The sequence below is a fragment of the Takifugu rubripes genome, chromosome 21 (assembly GCF_901000725.2).
Source record: "Takifugu rubripes chromosome 21, fTakRub1.2, whole genome shotgun sequence".
NCBI lineage: Eukaryota > Metazoa > Chordata > Actinopteri > Tetraodontiformes > Tetraodontidae > Takifugu > Takifugu rubripes.
The window spans coordinates 19,126,643-19,145,035 of NC_042305.1; the positions used below are offsets into that span (position 1 = coordinate 19,126,643).

The 18,393-nt window shown below is 47.5% G+C and overlaps 2 protein-coding genes and 1 long non-coding RNA gene across 4 annotated transcripts in view; 1 reads left to right on the top strand and 2 right to left on the bottom strand.

Annotated features, from left to right (window-relative positions):
* The window catches only part of LOC101078196 (GDNF family receptor alpha-2-like), a 33,715-nt gene extending 23,233 nt beyond the window's left edge, over positions 1-10,482 (bottom strand). For both annotated transcript variants that reach the window (XR_965463.2, XM_003975237.3), the window contains exons 1-3: positions 9,913-10,482; positions 8,573-8,926; positions 1,439-1,525 (exon numbers count right to left, since the gene is read on the bottom strand). Coding sequence is in view for 1 of the 2 variants with exons in the window: in XM_003975237.3 (XP_003975286.2) it covers positions 1,439-1,525; positions 8,573-8,926; positions 9,913-9,964 (493 nt within the window). In the remaining variant the exon portion in view is untranslated. The remainder of the gene's footprint in view (positions 1-1,438; positions 1,526-8,572; positions 8,927-9,912) is intronic.
* Positions 3,399-6,348, top strand: LOC105418072 (uncharacterized). Its single transcript, XR_965462.2, has 5 exons — positions 3,399-3,413; positions 3,528-3,657; positions 3,961-4,554; positions 5,522-5,741; positions 5,883-6,348. It is a non-coding gene; the product is annotated as an uncharacterized lncRNA (long non-coding RNA).
* A 1,785-nt stretch (positions 10,483-12,267) lies between the features above and the next one.
* The window catches only part of LOC115247638 (beta,beta-carotene 9',10'-oxygenase-like), a 7,792-nt gene continuing 1,666 nt past the window's right edge, over positions 12,268-18,393 (bottom strand). The window contains exons 3-12 of the mRNA XM_029830008.1: positions 18,254-18,393; positions 17,764-17,879; positions 17,581-17,683; positions 17,254-17,397; positions 15,734-15,894; positions 15,321-15,488; positions 14,600-14,737; positions 14,000-14,182; positions 13,783-13,893; positions 12,268-13,651 (exon numbers count right to left, since the gene is read on the bottom strand). The exon at positions 18,254-18,393 is cut by the window's right edge and continues 72 nt beyond it. Coding sequence (XP_029685868.1) covers positions 13,535-13,651; positions 13,783-13,893; positions 14,000-14,182; positions 14,600-14,737; positions 15,321-15,488; positions 15,734-15,894; positions 17,254-17,397; positions 17,581-17,683; positions 17,764-17,879; positions 18,254-18,393 — 1,381 coding nt within the window. The 3' untranslated portion in view covers positions 12,268-13,534. The remainder of the gene's footprint in view (positions 13,652-13,782; positions 13,894-13,999; positions 14,183-14,599; positions 14,738-15,320; positions 15,489-15,733; positions 15,895-17,253; positions 17,398-17,580; positions 17,684-17,763; positions 17,880-18,253) is intronic.

Below are 18,393 nucleotides of genomic sequence, written 5' to 3' on the forward strand. Positions count from 1 at the left end.
ACAACATACACTAAAGAAAAAGTTGAACTTCCTGGACTTTAAAATGGGGATTTACTTCCATGCAGGGCCATGTTGAGTTCTGCTGCGTCATATCTATGATAGCATATATAATATAGAGCAGTTGGGATAATCGCATAGCAAATATTGAACAGAACTCTCTCGTCTCTTCTGACACGGCCCACAGGTGGAGAACTGATGCACGTAGTCCAACCAAGTCACGGCAAGACATCGTCCAATGACATCATCCCTGGCTGCGTTCACGCCATCGAGGCGAAGGAGCGCCTCGGGTTCCGTGTGGTGTCTCTGCCCGGACACGTGCAGCTCTCGTAGGGTGGAACATGGGAAAGACGCCCCAGACAGTAAATGTTGGGCTTTTGAAACTTAAGCAGAAAGATACTGTATAGAATTCTTTTTTCCATACCTTTGTCTCTTATCTCACACACACACACACACGCACACACACATCTTATTCTTAAATCTTAAAAAGATTATTTTTCAATTTCCTCCCTTTCCGTGGTGAGTACACACTCCCCCGTCCTCATCAGACAGCAGATATCATGAACTCCCCGTGTCTCAAGACAGGTTAACATTTATGGGAATGATTATTAAAATATGTGTGGCTTAAGTAATTGAACTGAGAATACACAAGTGTGGAATTACTGTTGTGTTGTGCCCGTGGTGCTTTTGTACCACAATCAATTACTTTGTCCTCAGAAATGAGAAATAATGAGGAAAGCTTGCGGCTAAAGAGGTTTCAAAGACCAAATCCAATATTGCACCTTGGAGTGACTGAAGGAAAGAGCTGTGAGTCCCAGTTATATCCCAATGCATAGGTCCACTTTACTCTGGTTAAACTGGGAATTTGGCCTGCTGACCTAAAGCATCTGCTCTTCAATTACTGGATTTTGCAGGTTTTCTCCAGACAACTTGGAGATTATTCAGCAAGTTCAAATGGGTTTATTTCTGAGAAGCCAGGACCTGACTGGTGTAACACTTCAGAGATAAAGCTCACTGTTTTCTCCTTATAACAGGAAAAATCTCGGTAGTTTGAGCCTAAATAGATTCCTCTGGAAATGGATTGAAAAGCTAAATTAGAAAATATAAGAATGTGTTTTCAAACAGAGTCAATGTTTCTAATTTCCACTTTTCCTGAAGCTGTGCCTCCTGATAAGAGCTCTATTGATTAGGGATACTTGGTCGGAAATCGCCCCTCAGATGGCGGGAGTGTTAGCGGTCGGGTTGGGAAAGACTCAATAAGTGAGAAGCAGCTGGAGCCTAAAATTCACCTCAGGACTTCCCAAATATTCCCGCATGATGATCGTTGACTGTTGGAATGCTGCTGAGGAATGTTGATGGAGGTTCTATTGTTGGTATTAACCTCTAGTTCACCTGTAGGAAAAGGTGCCTCCCTCACGAGCGAAGGTCAGAGCTGCAGTACCTGAGGAGATGGAGGCCAAGCGGAAGGTGTCGGGCTGCCAGTTTGCTGCTACGGGTTCGTATGGGGAGGAATCGGCCACGTCTCCACCTGAAACAACAGCAAAGACACAGGTGCGTTCACACCTTTGCTCTTCTGCTTCCCAGCATTCCCAGAGATACTCAGAACCAGACGTCATCACTTCAACCAACCAACAATGAACTGTAACATTTCCTCGTAATGACAGACTTTAATAAAATAGATAGTTTGGTTTTGGCCTTTTTTTACCAAAAGGAAATGGGATATTCATGAAATCTGTTTCCCTCCTCTGGAAAATGTGGTTTGATTTAAGGACGACGTTCACATGAGCGGTGCAATCCTACTTATTAATGATTTGTGACAAAAAATCAAATCAAATCTAATTAGCACTTAGCCGGCTGAGTTGCCGCTGCCGCCTGCTTCACTGTAGGTCTTAATCCCACAAATTCAAATTCCTATGATGGAGAGCGATGGAGACAAACCCTCCAGTGTGGAAAAGCTTTGCATTCGGAATTCAGCAGGAAAAGACGGTGATGAGGAGAGAATGCCGGCTGCTGCCACGGAAACTATCGGAAAGGTGTCGGAACCAGGCGCCAACCACCAGAGGTCCACTCAACGGGTCGCAGCGTCGCTCGTGGACGTTTAGGAAAAAAGATCCTAATTAAGATCCGTAATTAAGACCATATAACACATAATAATGAACCCTAATAAAGACCATATAACACATAATAATGAACCCTAATAAAGACCATATAACACATAATAATGAACCGTAATAAAGACTATATAACTAATGATAATGAACCGTAATGAAGACCATATAACACATAATAATGAACCCTAATAAAGACCATATAACTAATGATAATGAACCGTAATGAAGACCATATAACACATAATAATGAACCCTAATAAAGACTATATAACTAATGATAATGAACCGTAATAAAGACCATATAACACATAATAATGAACCGTAATAAAGACCATATAACTAATGATAATGAACCGTAATAAAGACCATATAACACATAATAATGAACCCTAATAAAGACCATATAACACATAATAATGAACCGTAATGAAGACCATATAACACATAATAATGAACCCTAATAAAGACCATATAACACATAATAATGAACCGTAATGAAGACCATATAACAAATAACAACAACAATAATATTAATATAATAATAGCAATAATAATAATAGTGTAATAAGCCCACGCCCACATGCAGACCTGACTCCCACAGACAGGGGTGTTACGCTCTTAAGGTGCCACCCCAGAGCTCGTTAGTCATTTAGAACGTGATTCCCAGCAGCTGAGGGATCAGGTGCTTCTGGCCACAGGGCACCAACTTCTCGCTGTAATTAAGCCTCCATTTGACTTCATTTGCTCTGACAGGCTGAAGTTGGTGCTGACAATGGGGCTTTTTCTGGTGAGGGCCGCAGCCCTAAGTGGGTTCCCAGCGCTCCCCTTTGCCATGAGCGGCTTTATGAAGCTGGTTGGAGCCGTCAGCCAGCGTCTCCATGTCCATTATCAATAATGAGAATCATCTGCATCAAAGGATTCCTGTTTTGGGATTTTCTTCTTCCTATTGACATTCTGGACAAATCATTTACGGCTGGAGGCAAAGTCAATTTTAATAAATATTACTCAGGTTGTTTGCTCATTCTAAAGCGCTCTGAACTGTATCCATGTGTAATAACTGAATTTATATCATTTTCTGGCTCCTCACAATTAGGCGAAAAAGCCTCCAGTTAGACACTGCATGGAAGCTGTTTGATGGGGTTTATTCCCATTAATCTCTAAAATATCCTCCGCCAGCGCTGGTGAGCAGAGCCCGGTTTCCTCTTTTATCCACAGAACCACGTTCTGAGCTCTAGAACTGTTTGGATCAGGAGGCTGTGAGGACCATGGCAGTGCTCCTCTGGAGGTTCGCCTGTGGATTTTAAGGTGTGCTTGGGATCGATGTACGTTTGTAGAAGCATTTTATCTTTTACACATGCTGTTAGCATTGCCTCCAGCACTCCAGCATTTGTTGGAATTGAACTGACTCCATGAATCCAGACTCATCACGGCCAACAGTTGGTCCACGGAGAGGTTTCCTCCTGGTTTCATGGTGCCGCTCAACAGTTGAACAGTGTCACACAACCCCAGGCTGCCAAGTCTTCCTGGAGCTCGTCGCCAGTCCAAGAGGGTTAGAGGACTTCTGACTTGCTCTTCTTGAAATCCTAGATTATTTCACTCTGATTTTGTATTTCAGACCTTATTAGAGCTCTAATGTTCCTGGAAACTGAAGCTTTTTTAATTACCTTCCAAACTCAGCAAACGTTCATCTGAAAACACTTCTTATCTTCTATCTTCTCCTGGCTATCAAACGTTTTCACGTGGCTGCTCATTTCTGAGACAAGATCAGAGGTGGATATTTAGAAATTGTTGGAATTCCCCAGTGTTTCCACCCCTTCTGTGTCTTGTCTTTCCCTTGTCTGTTTCCTTCCAGGCTGGGCGGGGCTGCGTCCAGGTTCTCTCCTGTGGGGATCTACACACCTGGAACTCATCTCCAGCTGATCACCCTCACCTGCCTCCTGCTGTAAAAGCCTGGTCCACTTTCCAAACGTTGCCAGTTTGTTGTTTCACCCCTCGTGGTGCAGCCTGGTTCCTGGAACTCTAAAATGCAAGTTTGTTTCATTGTTCCTGTCTTCTGGTTCTGAACCGATTGTTGGTCTCTCCTGCAGATCACCTTTCGGACGCCTGTTCGCACCGCCCAGCCTGTTTGACTGTGCTCGTCTGCCCCCATTTTACCCTGAACCAACTTTGAGTAAATCTTAATTTCGACCTCATCCAGTCGCGTCCGTCTGCAGTGCTGACGGAAATGTATTAGGGACACGTTAGGGATCATCAAGTACCAATACCAGATATCGGTATCGGGCCGATACCTGCTCCATTCCAAAGTATTGGTGCTCATAACTCCTGCCGATATCAGCCAGAACGGATGGATGGATGATGGATGATGGGTGGGTAGACAGGGTTTGGGTAAGAAAGTCCTCCCAAAGACAGACGTGTGAGACACCTGTGGCAGCCCTCGCTCACTCAGGTGAGTATTTTAACACCAGCTGTTGGCCTTAAACTTTAAGTGTGGCGTAAATCCTGCAAACGAACAATTGCCTGTCGCCCAGGATACCATCCCAACTCGGCAGGAACGTCAGTGGCGTCAACTGATGGTGTCCGCATCAGTCCTCCATTCAACTCGGTCTCCAACATGGTTTTTATTTAAATTTTCATTTTCATCCCAACAGAGATGGAAAATGCTTGAGGAAAAACTGGCAAACCAACAGGAAAGCATCTTTATTATTGTTGATCACAGCCAGAATAATGTGATTAATATCTGACTTTATTGATCCTTTTTCCTGCTAAAGCTGTGCTGTTCCAGCCAATCAGAAATAATTGGGTTTATATTGAATTAACTGACTTCATCAACAGCAGCATATCGGAGCTGAAATGACCGAATATCTGATGGATGGATGTTTCTGAGCGGCGTGTCTTCATGCAACTGTATTCTGATCCCGTTTTCTTGGCTGGTGCCGAATCTTTAGTCCCGCCACTATTGCGGCCACGCTGCTAATCAGAAGATGGCGGCTCAGATCTTTAATCTGGCTGTGCAGGTTCTGTCTGCTCTCCACTAAATTTCCACCGTAGAGGAGAGAAAAGATAAATAAGAGGGATGGTGATGAGAATCCCAGGGCCTGTTGACCTCTTGGCTTCACTCATTCAGCAGCACCGGGAACCTTTCAGCCAGCAGCTGGACTTAATGTCCACATCAGGACATTGATTGAGCATTCATTCATTCATTCACGGAGCAGAATGGCCGTCACTTCCTCCCGTATAGAGAACTCGCCGCCATAAAAGCCTAATCTAAAGCCCACTGGCTGCCCTGCGTCTCCCCGCTCCAGCCCAGGAACGTGGTCTTGGCCAACGCGCCTCACAGATCATTAGACAGATGGATGAGAACCAACTTTGCCTGTTTTGCCTTCACGTTTTAACGATCGCTCTCACTTTTTCAGGATGAAAGATGACTGATGTTGAAGACCTTATTGATCACCAAAGAAGCCATCGACAGATCCCTTCTGCTGGAGACGCCGTGGCCACCCAGGAAGTGCCGACCTGGGGGGGGGGAGGGGGGGCATGTTCAGCATGCAGAATGTGGCTTCCTGGCTTCCCTGATCCCCTGACATGAGGGGCAGGCTGGAAAAAATGTTCTGCTTATGACAGTGGATGGCTGAGGTAATGACCGGTGACTGCTACCATTGCTCATAGTAATGATGGTTTCACCAAGGAATACTGCCCCCCCCGCTCCTCCTCTGGGTTCTCCGCCTGACTCCGTTTCTTCCACTCACTTCTTTCCTTCATTGCATTTTTTTTCAGCCTCTCCCACCTTCTGTCCACTTCGTTTGATTTAAGCTTTCATGATGTGGCAACATTCTGCGTGCAGAAGAACGGTCATTTTATTTCTGAGTTGGTCAGACAACGTGAACATTTCTGACGCTACAGACGACCAACGCTGCCGTGACCGGGGAAGCATTTTTATGGGGCTTCTTTCTTCATTCCTGGGAACAACATGCTATTGCTAACATACTGCCAACTATATTCTTGATTCAGAAACGTCAACATGTCTCCTGTGGATGTTTAGTTTGGGTTTTAGCTGCATGTGGAGCTTTAACTGATGTCCCACATGATCCCACAACCATCATCATCCATCATTTGTTGAATTATCGGAGTTAAAACATTAAATAGTTTTGCTTAAAGATCTGAGTCTGTACAATAATCACACCTCCCTTCAACACTGGCTTTTATTTGCATATGAATAATTGAATGCTAAAATATATTATCAAGTTGGCTGCAAAGCTGAGGTCTAAATCCACACGAGGCCTGGGGCCGAACGGAGCGAGGCCGTATAATATCCCTGTGTGGCAGCCATTGTTTCTTTCTTAGTAATTAGTTCTTTTATGGATTCAAGCAGGTCGGCCTCATCAAAGCAAGCGGCTGATTCCGAGCAGAAAGCAGCGTTCGCCATTAACGGCAGCTGTATTGATGCGTTGAACGCAGCTGCCATTTTACGTTACAAAACCCGATTAACATTTCATCATTAGCGACACTGGGACTCGAATGTGGCTGAAGACCTCCAGGCCTGTGGACCTGTAGCTGCCACGGTGACGAGCTGGAGGGAAACCCATTCACATCTGGAGCTCGTTACTCACATTCCCATTCATCTCACGATGTCTAGAACATTCAAAATACTGCGAAGATGTTGCCTGAGCACCTGCTGGAGGCTCAGAAAGTGCAGTCTCACACACACACACACACACACACACACACAGGCACAAACATGAAGGTATATTAGACATCTGATCAAAAAACAATTCTGTTTTTTGAGATTGGACTCTGTCACCAGATGGAAAGAACTTTGGATTTTTAGTCATGACTTAAAAAAGATCCAGTTTTAAATAATTGCAACTAACACAAACTTGCTGAAACTAGCTTGAAATCTTAGATGAGTGCCTGTGTGTTTAAGGAGCTCAGGCTCGTGGTGCCGGTGAGGGAGCAGGGTATCGCTTCAGTCCTCCATCTTTGGGAGGTGTCGGCGTTCCCGACGATGGTTTGGCCCTGGAGCTCGTGGAGCAACTTTCTGGCCGTGATCAACGCGGGTCATGTTCACGGGAAACATACCGACGGAGCCGGACTTTTGTCTGGTTTTCCCCACTTTGTTTTAGCCTGAGGCTGCAGAGTGGATAGATATTTTTGGCCTTTAGCTACGGTACATTAGAGTTCAGATCAAGTAACAAGCTAGTTAAAACAGCAGGAGTCTCCGACTCCTTCTGCCTGCTTGGTTCACATCTTTAATTTTTCTTTCTTAGACTTTCAGCTTCATTCTTCCCCCACATTATTTTACTTAACGTGACCCGTTATCTGGCTCTGCCCGGGACAAACCCTCCCTGTGTCGTCCAGAAGTTCAGCTGGCATGTTGCACGTGTGTGTTCTCACTTAGAGACCTAACATGCCGATTAAAGCTGCACCCAACCCGAACCCACCGAACCGACGCTGAGCCGCCCGACGCACTCGAACACGACTGATGCAGCATTTGGGGGAAAGAGAAGATCAGTTTTTAGAAAACTGAGGCAGCAGAGCGTGCGTGACATCACATGTCCCCTGGTAACGTGCCGCTGGTGCGGTGAGACGGGAGCCTGGTGAATCACTTCATGCATCACAACACACGCGTGCAAAGCTCAGCGACTTTCTAACGTTTCTGTCAGAACGGCGTGTGCAGCCACTGACTGTCTCACGCCCCCCACGTGGCGTGACGCTCGCTACGGAATGACACTTGGGTCATGTTTACAAGCGTGGAGGGATGGCACCAGCCCCTCAAACCATCCCCAGGGTGCAGCTTTCTGCTTCTGACTCCGGCAGACTTGTGTTGGCGTGAAACACTTGTAGGCCCTGACCCTGAGGGATGGACAACGAGGACTCGGCACGCATTATTCCCCTCTAAATACATCACCACGTAAAATCCAGAGTCTTCCAATGTTCCATCCAGAGTGCAGTTTTATGTGTGGAGTGAGTGGTCACACAAGGGCCACGGAGCTGTAGGACTCCAACCCAATTACATGTTAATACGGAACACTTTAGGTAAAAACCAATAAGTCCCCCATAACAGGCCCGTGTAATGTAATCCCATTATTGGTCCATTACTTTCAAGAGGGTGAGGAAAGTAAGAAAGCATATATTTTTCATCAGGGGCTTCTGGTAGCATCGTAAGAGGGCATCAGGGACTCCAGCAACCGCACTGGGTGTGGTTGAAATCATTAGTGTTCGAGAAGAGCCGCGGCTTTTAGGTTGGAGAGAGATTTGCTTGGAAGTGACTCATAGATATGAAATCACAGCACAGAACAGGGATTTACTGCTAATGAATATTTCAGATCAAAAGCTTAGCTTAGCATTTGGGGCTTTTGGTGCACAGGATGTGTTGGAAAAAGTGTAGTTTAAGTCCCAGCAGACGCTTCGCAGCGACCTGTGCTGTAAATTTGTGACAGGAAATTATCATTTCGTCTGCTTCTTACCGTCGCCAAGTCCCATGTGAATGGTCCAGTAGTTCTGCAGACATTGCAGCTCCTTTTTCATGCCCCTCTTGCAGCGGCAGTCATAAAGAGGACTACCCAGAAGCACTTCCAAAGCCGCCTGGCACTCCCTGTTGTTGTCTAGCATGGCGTCTTTCTCCTTGCCGACCAGACACTGGCGCATGACCCGGTAACGAGAGCTGCAGTTGGGGTTCTGGTTGCACATCTCACTTGCCTGGATGCAGTCCACCCATTCGGAGTGAGCTCCAGGCCCAGAACTGTGAGGAGCTCCAGGAGAATGGCGGACCAAAGACACAGACAGAGGTGAGGGACCCACCCTGGAAACGTCCCCCTCATCTGGGGGGGGACAGGAGACAAACGTGAAGGTGACGAGAGTGACAGTCGAGCATCACAGATCAGGTTTACAGGTGGCGTCTCTTCTTTCCATGCTACAGGTTACGGTTGCATGAACAGGTCTGATTGCACCGACATGCTTTTACATGTTAAGGAATCTAATGGGGAGACATTTACAGTACATTCTCCATGGTTTGCAAATTCTTACACATCGTACCTCCTTAAGTGCCTGCAGTCACGCTGCTCATTCAGAAACTCCTTCACTTTGCTGCTACACTGATGGCACCAGCCATTACGTAATTATCATCTTGCGTTATTACCACTTAAAGGCCTCAGACTGGGGTAAATTCACATCCGGGTATCCAGAAATTACGTTTACAGGAGTTTTAAACGGTAGTTTAACAAGTCCTACGACTACAAACAGTTCTGATTAAATGACAAGAGAGCCTCCTAGTGGTGGTGACCGGAACTGAACGTGAGCTGACGCTTCACGATTTCAGAGCAAAATAATTTGATGTTTTAGGTTTTCTACAAATGTATCGACACGATTCCTTTTGAATTTAACATCTTCTGTAAACACTTATACTGCTACTCTTTTGGACGTCACCTTCATCAACAACGATGATGAAGATGATTGATAGTGGATTTTTGAGTGAGTCGTGATTTACATCTCTACACAGTTTAGTTGATTTAATTTTTGATGTGCTGAATAAAAGCTAAAAGTTCTGCACTTCTGCTGTGGAAGCTGTTTGCTCAGTGGTTCAAATGTGCGTGAATCACGCACGTATCAAGTTGTCCGCAGCTACGTGAGACAGTTAAAGATGTTTTATTGGGCTGAAGCGTCGGGATGCTAAAGATTCGAACCCTGTGCCCTCTGATGACGACAGGAGACCGACGACGGTCACAGAACCCGTCACAGGGGTTGAAAACGACTATTTCAGAGCCCAATTACCTACAAATGCAGCACATTTCCATGAGTCGCATCTCACCTATGAGCAGGAGAAACGTGTGAACGCACATCCACACAGCGACGGACTTCATGTTGGACTCAGCAGAGCTCAGTTCGGGTCCAGAAAAAATCAAAGAAAAAATCCAATACCTCCACCTCGCGAAAGGTTAATTCTCCTCGGTGACCCAAACCCAGGCTGAGCTGTAAAAAAGAGTCTCCTCTAAAATCCCCGAGTTCCAACAATCCCGATCCGAGGTTTGTCTGACACCGGACCGGATCCGGGACCCCTGAACTCCTCTGATATTGAGGGAAATGAATCAATCAGTCGATCAGCGAATCCATAAATCTGCGTCCTGCGGTCCGTCAGCGCTGCGCGTACACCGACAAACTAGTGAGACTTGGTCTCTCCGCATTCTAGAGGCTCAGACTGTCTCTCGCACTGCTGCTGGGATCCAGTGGATTCCTCAAACCCTCCGAAAAAACTCGGCAGAGTCAAAAGATCTGAGGGCGGAGAAGAAGCGCCAAAGGTGCCACAGAACGTTGCGCTCCTTCCTCCAGCAAAGGCAGCTGCGCGCTCCTGTGGAGGGCTCCAGGACGCACGGACTGCATGTGCGCGGAGGCATCGCAACACTTTATAAAGAGGTGTGCGCAAATCGACCAGCAGGGGGCGGTGGTTCGCACCGCGCGCCGGAAACACCAATCAGAAAAATAGATAATTAAAATACGCAATATGAAAAAACACATTCTCTTGTAATCATCGATTTAAATCCTATTAATTGTATTTTTGTTATATTGTATATTATTGGTACATGCTGACAAACCTTTGGGAAGCGTTTAAGAACGTGTTTTGTAGCAAGTTCCTCTGAGTTGTGAGTAAATTCATTATTTTGGAATCTGCGACTCTGAGACAGAAGAAGTCACAACTGGGACGATCAAGTGGTTGGTAAGTGTTTTTAGTTGGTTCAGGAATATTTGGTCCTCCACAGAACCTTTTATTCACCACCACGTCGGCTCCTTCCTGGGCAGCATCAGAACTTTTCACTCGAGGACAGAGTTCAAAGGTCGCTGATCAAAATGCCACCATTCATGCCTTCATTTTTTCATCCATTCACGAGTCAAATGCTTAACATTGACATCTGTGTTTCCTCCTCCAGAAAGATTTATTTAGATGGAATCGCACAATGGATCATTTTATACATGTGCTCACAGGAAATAAGCCCACAACCCGCAGAAGAAAGCGGCCCCATTAAACAGAATGACTTTGTCGTGCATCATGGCTTAAACAGTGGCTGGAATGTCATAAATCTTTACAAACCTTGGAAACAATGTCTCCATTTAGTCTCTGACAGTGACAGACGGCTCGGCAGCGATGTTTGACCGCCCAGAATCGGGTCAGGACTGGTTCTTGTTCTCCAGCGCCGGTCCGGCCGTGCTCGTGTCCCCGCAGAGCTGGACGCCTCCGTCATCATCGGACCCCCCCGTCCTGGCTGCATCTGTGCTGCAGATGCTTCACCCACTCACACAACCTGCTCTGCAGTTTTTAAAGGCACGAGAACCAGCGGCGATGAGAAAACAAGTCGGTTTTCTCTTCTTCTGCTCTTATGTTTGTGTCAATTCTCCGGCGAGACCAGAAATTTCAGCGTTTGTGTTTCTGCAGCACAAACAGCAGCGATCCGATGTACTGAGTTAAGCTGACCACAGGTAGCCAAACCGCTGAATCGGCATGATCGGTAACTGTGGTTAAACCTGTGGGGGTTCCTAATCCAGCCATTTGCTCCATGGTGGGGGCGACTCTTGCTGCCCCCTCTGCTGCGTTTGTCTCCGTCCATGATGGAAAGACTGTCTGACAATTACAGAGCAACAAAAGAATAAACACCAAAATTCACCTCCACAGCTGCATGTTTACAGAAACAGAGCTGCGACGTCCAGTTGGACTGAAACCAACCATTGAACCACCAGCTCTGAAGGTCTGAAGGTCTGAAGGTCTGAAGGTCTGAAGCTCTGAAGCTCTGAAGGTCTGAAGGTCTGAAACTCTGAAGGTCTGAAGCTCTGAAGGTCTGAAGGTCTGAAACTCTGAAGGTCTGAAACTCTGAAGGTGTGAAGGTATGAAACTCTGAAGGTCTGAAGCTCTGAAACTCTGAAGGTCTGAAGCTCTGAAGGTATGAAACTCTGAAGGTCTGAAGCTCTGAAACTCTGAAGGTCTGAAGCTTTGAAACTCTGAAGGTCTGAAGGTCTGAAGGTCTGAAGGTCTGAAACTCTGAAACTCTGAAGGTCTGAAACTCTGAAGCTCTGAAGGTCTGAAGCTCTGAAGGTCTAAAACTCTGAAGGTCTGAAGGTCTGAAGGTCTGAAGGTCTGGAGTCGTTATCTGGAAGGTGATATTTTTGCGTTTCCTTGGCCACTAAATTCTTGATTATCTGGATCAACACACTGAAAAACCATTAATTGTTTTGCTGTTGGTGTCCGATCGTTAAAGTGTGTTTGGCAGCGATGATAAGGCTCTGCTTGCTCTGCAGCCTAAAAACTGAGGTCAAAGGTCGCCGTATCTCTGGTTTCAGGTTTGGTACCGAGTGGAAACACGTACGAGTAGAGAGGTTAAGCTCGACCGATTAGATTAGGAATTATGGGTTAATTAAGGTGTCTTGTGAGAGCTGTTCAACACAGGCTGAGCTGAGCGGAGACCCTGGAAACAAGGTCCAACTAGCAATATTCCAGGAAATAAGCCAAGGAGCTGCTGCTGGATACTGTAGCCGTGGTGGCCACGGTTTCTAATCAGAGAGCAGCAGCTGTGGGCGACGCCGCTCCATCTCCATAGACGTCAGCGGTCAGTAAACGAGCAGTTGTGGCTCGGCTATTGGAGCTGTGACTCTTGAACGCACATCTATCCTTCACCAGTCCGGAGCGCCGTCTGATCCAGTCAGTGCCTACGGGAGCGTGACGCTGATGGAGACCACGGTGAAGAAGGTGGCGAGGGCTAGGCTTCCTCCCAGCTCCGCGTTCTTGCTGCGGATTACAGGAAAACTGGTCCCCTTGTGCCCCGGGTCCAGTGTTTATGTGCACAGAAACGTTGTTTTGGCTGGTTTTTCCCGGTATTAACAACGCTCCATCTGAAGTGACCTCTCCTAGACTCTCTGGAGGCTATCGACCAGTTGGATCCATTTGTTTCGCAGGCATTTCAGACAATGTCCATTTCTATCACATTACTTTGACAGAAATTGAATTTCCTCTGATGCATTTTTGTGTATCCTAAGTGCTGCTGCGTGCTCGCTGGGAGTATACGTTTCCAGCGCGCGATGGCACGACAACACTGCAGCTCGCAGCCAAAAAGGGCAAATGGATCTGGATTTTAATGCCTGGATTACCTTTAAGTTTCCCCACATGTGTGGGCTTGGTGGAAGGTTCCTGATTACAGATCACACAAATGCCTTTGAGCAGAGGGCAAATGTGATGGTTGTGCTGATGCCACGCTGGAGATCTTTGGGACTGAGGAGGACGTGCGGGAGAAGAAAGCTCGACTCTGCAGTAGGTTGTCAGCTTTGATTTCCTTTGTTCTTTATTTTACAGCTTCAGGGGGTTTCGTCTTCCACAGCCACCTGTGTAGTGAGATTCTCCTCTTGGGTGAACTTGAGTTTCCACTTTAACACTTGACTGCGAACGTCGTCTTTTAGCACGTGTTGCTAAAGACGCCATGCGTCCCACAGGGGATATCGACAGGGACCTCCGCTCTGCCCAGTTCGGTGAAGGTCTTGGCATCCAGAACCAGGAGGAACGTGCTTTTCTCCTGCACACAGAAACAGACACGTGCACTATTTTCTTGAGTTCTAGTTTCTTCAGTGTATTTTTTAAAGCCAAAGTGCCGAGCTAACATCTAGTGTCACTCAGTTGTGGCTGCTGTGGCAGCGTTATACTTGCTTTTCTGGGCGTGACGATGACTGACAGGACCACTCCATCATCTTCCTCAGCAGCGTTGGGCGATGCAACAAAGACCGGTTCAGAGGGGTACAGGCCAGGATGGCGCCACACCTAAGCAGGAAAGAGTCCGGGTTACTGATCACTGAACTAGGGGCCGACTTTTGATGTGAGGTCACTGGTTATTTAACAGTGAGGTCCCTCCTGTGGCCAAGGTCACCTTAAGCTCCTTGGTGTGGACGTCCATCTTCAGCAAGGAGTCAGCAAACACGTGTCCAAAGCCACAGGAGTAGAAGAAGCGGTACGGTCTGCCGTTGTACTCCTCGTAGTTGATCTGAGGGAACTCGAGGCCGCCATATTGCAGCAGCTCAGCATCATGGAGCTCCTCATGAGTCATGTAAACCTGTTGTGGGACATCAGTGGGCTTTTTCTCATTTGTTGCAACTTTTGAATGTTCGCTTGTGATCCGACCGTTTCAAATCCCCGTTTTCTGACGTCGCGACCTCTCTTTCTTCAGCTTTTATAACTCTTGTAGGCATGACAACTAAAACACCGTCTTTCCTTGAGCTTTGCTCAGCCTTTCTTCAACACACACGCAAATGTGACACAGTGGGTGTGTGTTGGTCTCAGCCGGTTTGGCTGCTGCACGTCATGAGTTCACTGAGGAAGAAGCTTCACGTGTCACCAGCTGCACAACAAGTGTGTGAGACTGGACCGGCTGCATCTCTCATTATTCTTCATGTCTGGATTCTTTCCCTGATTCCAAGAAACGTAGATTTAAGAAATAATTACAAAACCGATGGTGAAGAAAGAGTCCTACCTCTCCTGGTTTTATCATCTTTGCTGTGGCTTTGCAATGATGCAGAGTGACGAGGTTCTCATCCAGGGGGGCTTGTCTGTCCACGTTCAAAGGTAGGACGTATCTTCTCGGCAGGTTTCTGCACAGCGAGTTGTAAAACTGCCGAAAGAATTCACGATGAGAACGTTTGGACAGAAACTGGTGTTTCACAGGAAATCAGCAGCTGAGAAGATGGCAAAAAGGACCTTCCAGAAGGTCTGAGTGGAGGTGCTGAGAAGGACCGGTGCTGTTCTCTCAGCTGTTCCACCCTCACAACACGACAAACGTTTAAAAGCTACCGTAACGGAACAAATGGTGAAAATAGATGTGCAGGCATCCGCTGGCAGGAGGAAAACACATTTTCCTACTGATGTTCTGGGAGGAAGGACACTGAGCAGCAGAGGTCGTGACCACCGCAGCCTCGTCTCCATCGAGTCTAGAACACATCTGCTTCTGTCTGCCAGAAATACACGTGAACCTCTTGTGACAAGTACGAGGACCGTTTGCATCCTGTTAAAGTTCATCTTTCAACAAGGAAATCAGATGTTTATTCACACATTAGAAATCAAATAAATTTTAGTAGAATTAGATGAGCAAGCAGAATAATTGCTATTTGCCTTTACATCAAATGGGGTCAAAGGAATAATGATATAGTTGAATTGGATGAATTCATTTGTTATTAGCTGCTTCTGCGGATTTCCACCTTGTCTATGTCTCCCGACCCTCTGCGCAGGTTCTCCAGCGTGAAGTCTCCGATGATCTCGCCGTTGTCGCCGCAGCACATGTCCATGACCAGGAAGCCGTTCTCTTCAAAGGCGTTGATCTGATGCAGCGTGAACATGGCCGCTGCCCTGTACTTCACGTCACTCTCCTGGGGTAAAATGAGGCGGGTCAGGGTTTCTGGGGGGGGCTCTTATTTTGTTGCACCTTAACTTAGTAAGGAAATGCTTAATGGGGATTCTGGGTAATGAGCTGGGAAACTCCTGCTGGAGCGAGACCTCATAGAAACAAATCAGGAAGAGACGCGCTGAGTTGGAGATTAGCTTTAATTTTAGCGTCTGTGCGCTCACATACAGGATGTTCCCTGGACAGTACCGGTAAACGGGCTGGACCCACCTCGCCTGTGTGTCTGTTGACCAGGTGGAAGACGGTCCCATACTGAGGCTGCCAGGACATGATTCTGTGAAAACTTTTCCCCTGGATTTTGTACAACATGAACTTCAGCAGGTCCATCTTGATCGGCTGCTCGATAAACACAACGTAGTTCTCTGACATAGCTGGAGAGGGAGAACGCTAATTAGCACGAGAAACCACAAAGCTTTTATCACTCATCATGTGGAATCAAGCTTAGCAGGACTGTAAACCACAGACCAGAGTATTCGACTAAATAGCCTAAATCCATTTTGGTGCGCTCTGTTTCATATCGAAACTGACCTTAAACATTTAATATCAGCACATTAAAGCAAATATTCGCTGGGCTCCGCGCTGTGGTAGACATTAGCTAATAGAGATACAGTCGGGGCAAATTATAACTCATTAATGTTCTCCTGATTATGTGCGTGTAACTCATTTGGTTTTGTGTTGCATTGCTTAAATACCACAATTTTCATGACGCTTGAATAACCTGCAAAGGCCATTGGCCTGTCGGGGGGGCCGAGGACCGTCTGAGTGTAAGGTGAAAGGGACCTCTGGGAGGGCCCGGGGGGCTCTAACCCCAACCCTGACCCTGACCCTAACCCTGACCCTAACCCTGACCCTGACCCTGACCCTGACCCTAACCCTAACCCTAACCCTGACCCTGACCCTGACCTTAACCCTAACCCTGACCCTGACCCTGACCCTCTGCGAGGGCCTGGGGGGCTCTAACCCTAACCCTGACCCTGACCCTAACCCTGACCCTGACCCTGACCCTAACCCTAACCCTGACCCTGACCTTAACCCTAACCCTGACCCTGACCCTGACCCTGACCCTGACCTTAACCCTGACCCTGACCCTGACCCTAACCCTAACCCTGACCCTAACCCTGACCCTGACCCTGACCCTAACCCTGACCCTAACCCTGACCCTGACCCTGACCCTGACCCTAACTGTATGTTCCAAGAGTTAAAACACGTCTGCTGTGATCTCACCGACAGAAGAAAGTGTGCAAGTTGTTATGTAATGTGAGTTTGTGGTGCCAGCCTGTCTGGTGGGGGTGGGGGTGGGGGAGATTCAATAAAGCTAGCTGGTGCAACACAAACCTCGAATGGAGCAACTTCTAAAGTTTAGTTCAGCTGTTTAACTTAAATGAACCTCATCCACGTGCACTCTCGTTTCGTAACTGCACAAGTGTCTGACGCAGGAGAAATGCCAGCTAGAAAAAAAGCCGACCACATTATTTTTGTCTGTGGACCAGAAAAATGATCTTGTTTCAGTCTGTAAGAGAAAAAAAGCACATTTAAATGCGGAGATGATGAAAAGAAGTGAGTGACACGGACACGCTGAGCAACAACAGAATCAAAATGAATGAATAAAAACATGTTCCCGCTGACATCGTCCCCGGGGAGCCGGACCCACCGTGTGGAAAAACAACATCTCATTAAGCGCTTCTGCGCACGCTGAGCGTGCACGTTGAGCGTGTGTAGGCGGATCTCACCGAAGCTGTGATAATAGGACGGTTTCCTGGACTCAGGTGCCCGGATGGAGCAGACGATTCTGGCCCCACTCAGGTCGGGGGAGTCCGCCGTGGCATCGGCCGGCTCGTCACGTGGGGGCACGCGGAGGATGTGGTAAAAAAAGCCTGCGTCAGGAATCAGCAGTCAGTCGGTGCTCGGTAGCGGCGCCGCCTCGCCTTCGCTCACAGCACCGCCGTCTAATGGGGACTTGTGTGGATTTGTGGTCACATGACGTGGCCCTTTCAGTGTTGCCCCCCCCCCCCCTCCCCCCGGGCTGCTGAGCTGCTGAGGGTGGAGGAGGACTTTACCACTTCGGCCGTAGGAGTTGCCCATGTTGTATGTTGATCCGTCGCGGCCGTAGTGGGGGTGGGCGGTAGCAGAGTTGACAGCGATGTATTGACTCCAATCCACCTTACACAGGGTGAGACATCATCTTCATCATCACTGAGTCCTCATCATCCCCACCAGTCAGATTCACTGCACCTTCTTACCTTCTCTTTGGTCTCCAGACTTCGAGGGTCGACTCGTCTCATGAAATTGGTTTCTGTGCTGACGTAATAGTCTCCTTTGTACTTGACGAAGTTGACGTTGGCGTTATCGGTGGCCTCTGGAGAGACAGGGTGGTGTTAAACCGGTCTGCTGGACGCATCGCTCCGTTCCTCGGAAGCTTCACGTCATGATGCAGATTGATCACAGGAGCAGAGGAAATAGGAAAAGAGGCCCAACAATACTGACGCGGGTTCCGGGGACGGTAAATACGCACTATGACGAGACACCGACCCTCAGTAGGCACAAAAGCAAGGGCAGGAAAGGGGAAGCAAAGAAAGGTTTTTTCACTATTTCTTTGACTTTGCCTCCAGTAATCTGGCACAACCGCCTTTAAAGTTACGTGCACAGACGAATTGAATAGTTTAATAATGCATTTGGCACTGCTGGCACAATATTATGCTGTGGGGGGGGGGGGGGCGAAGACAAACTCACTGGGAACCTGAAAGCGTGAAAAGAAGCGTGCAAAGATGTTCTTGCAGGGATCAGGCATGGCTAACGTCCCAAACTCTGACACCACGATCCGGTTCTTTTCCGAGTTGCTGACGTAGGAGTCGCTCCGGAGGAATCGGCTG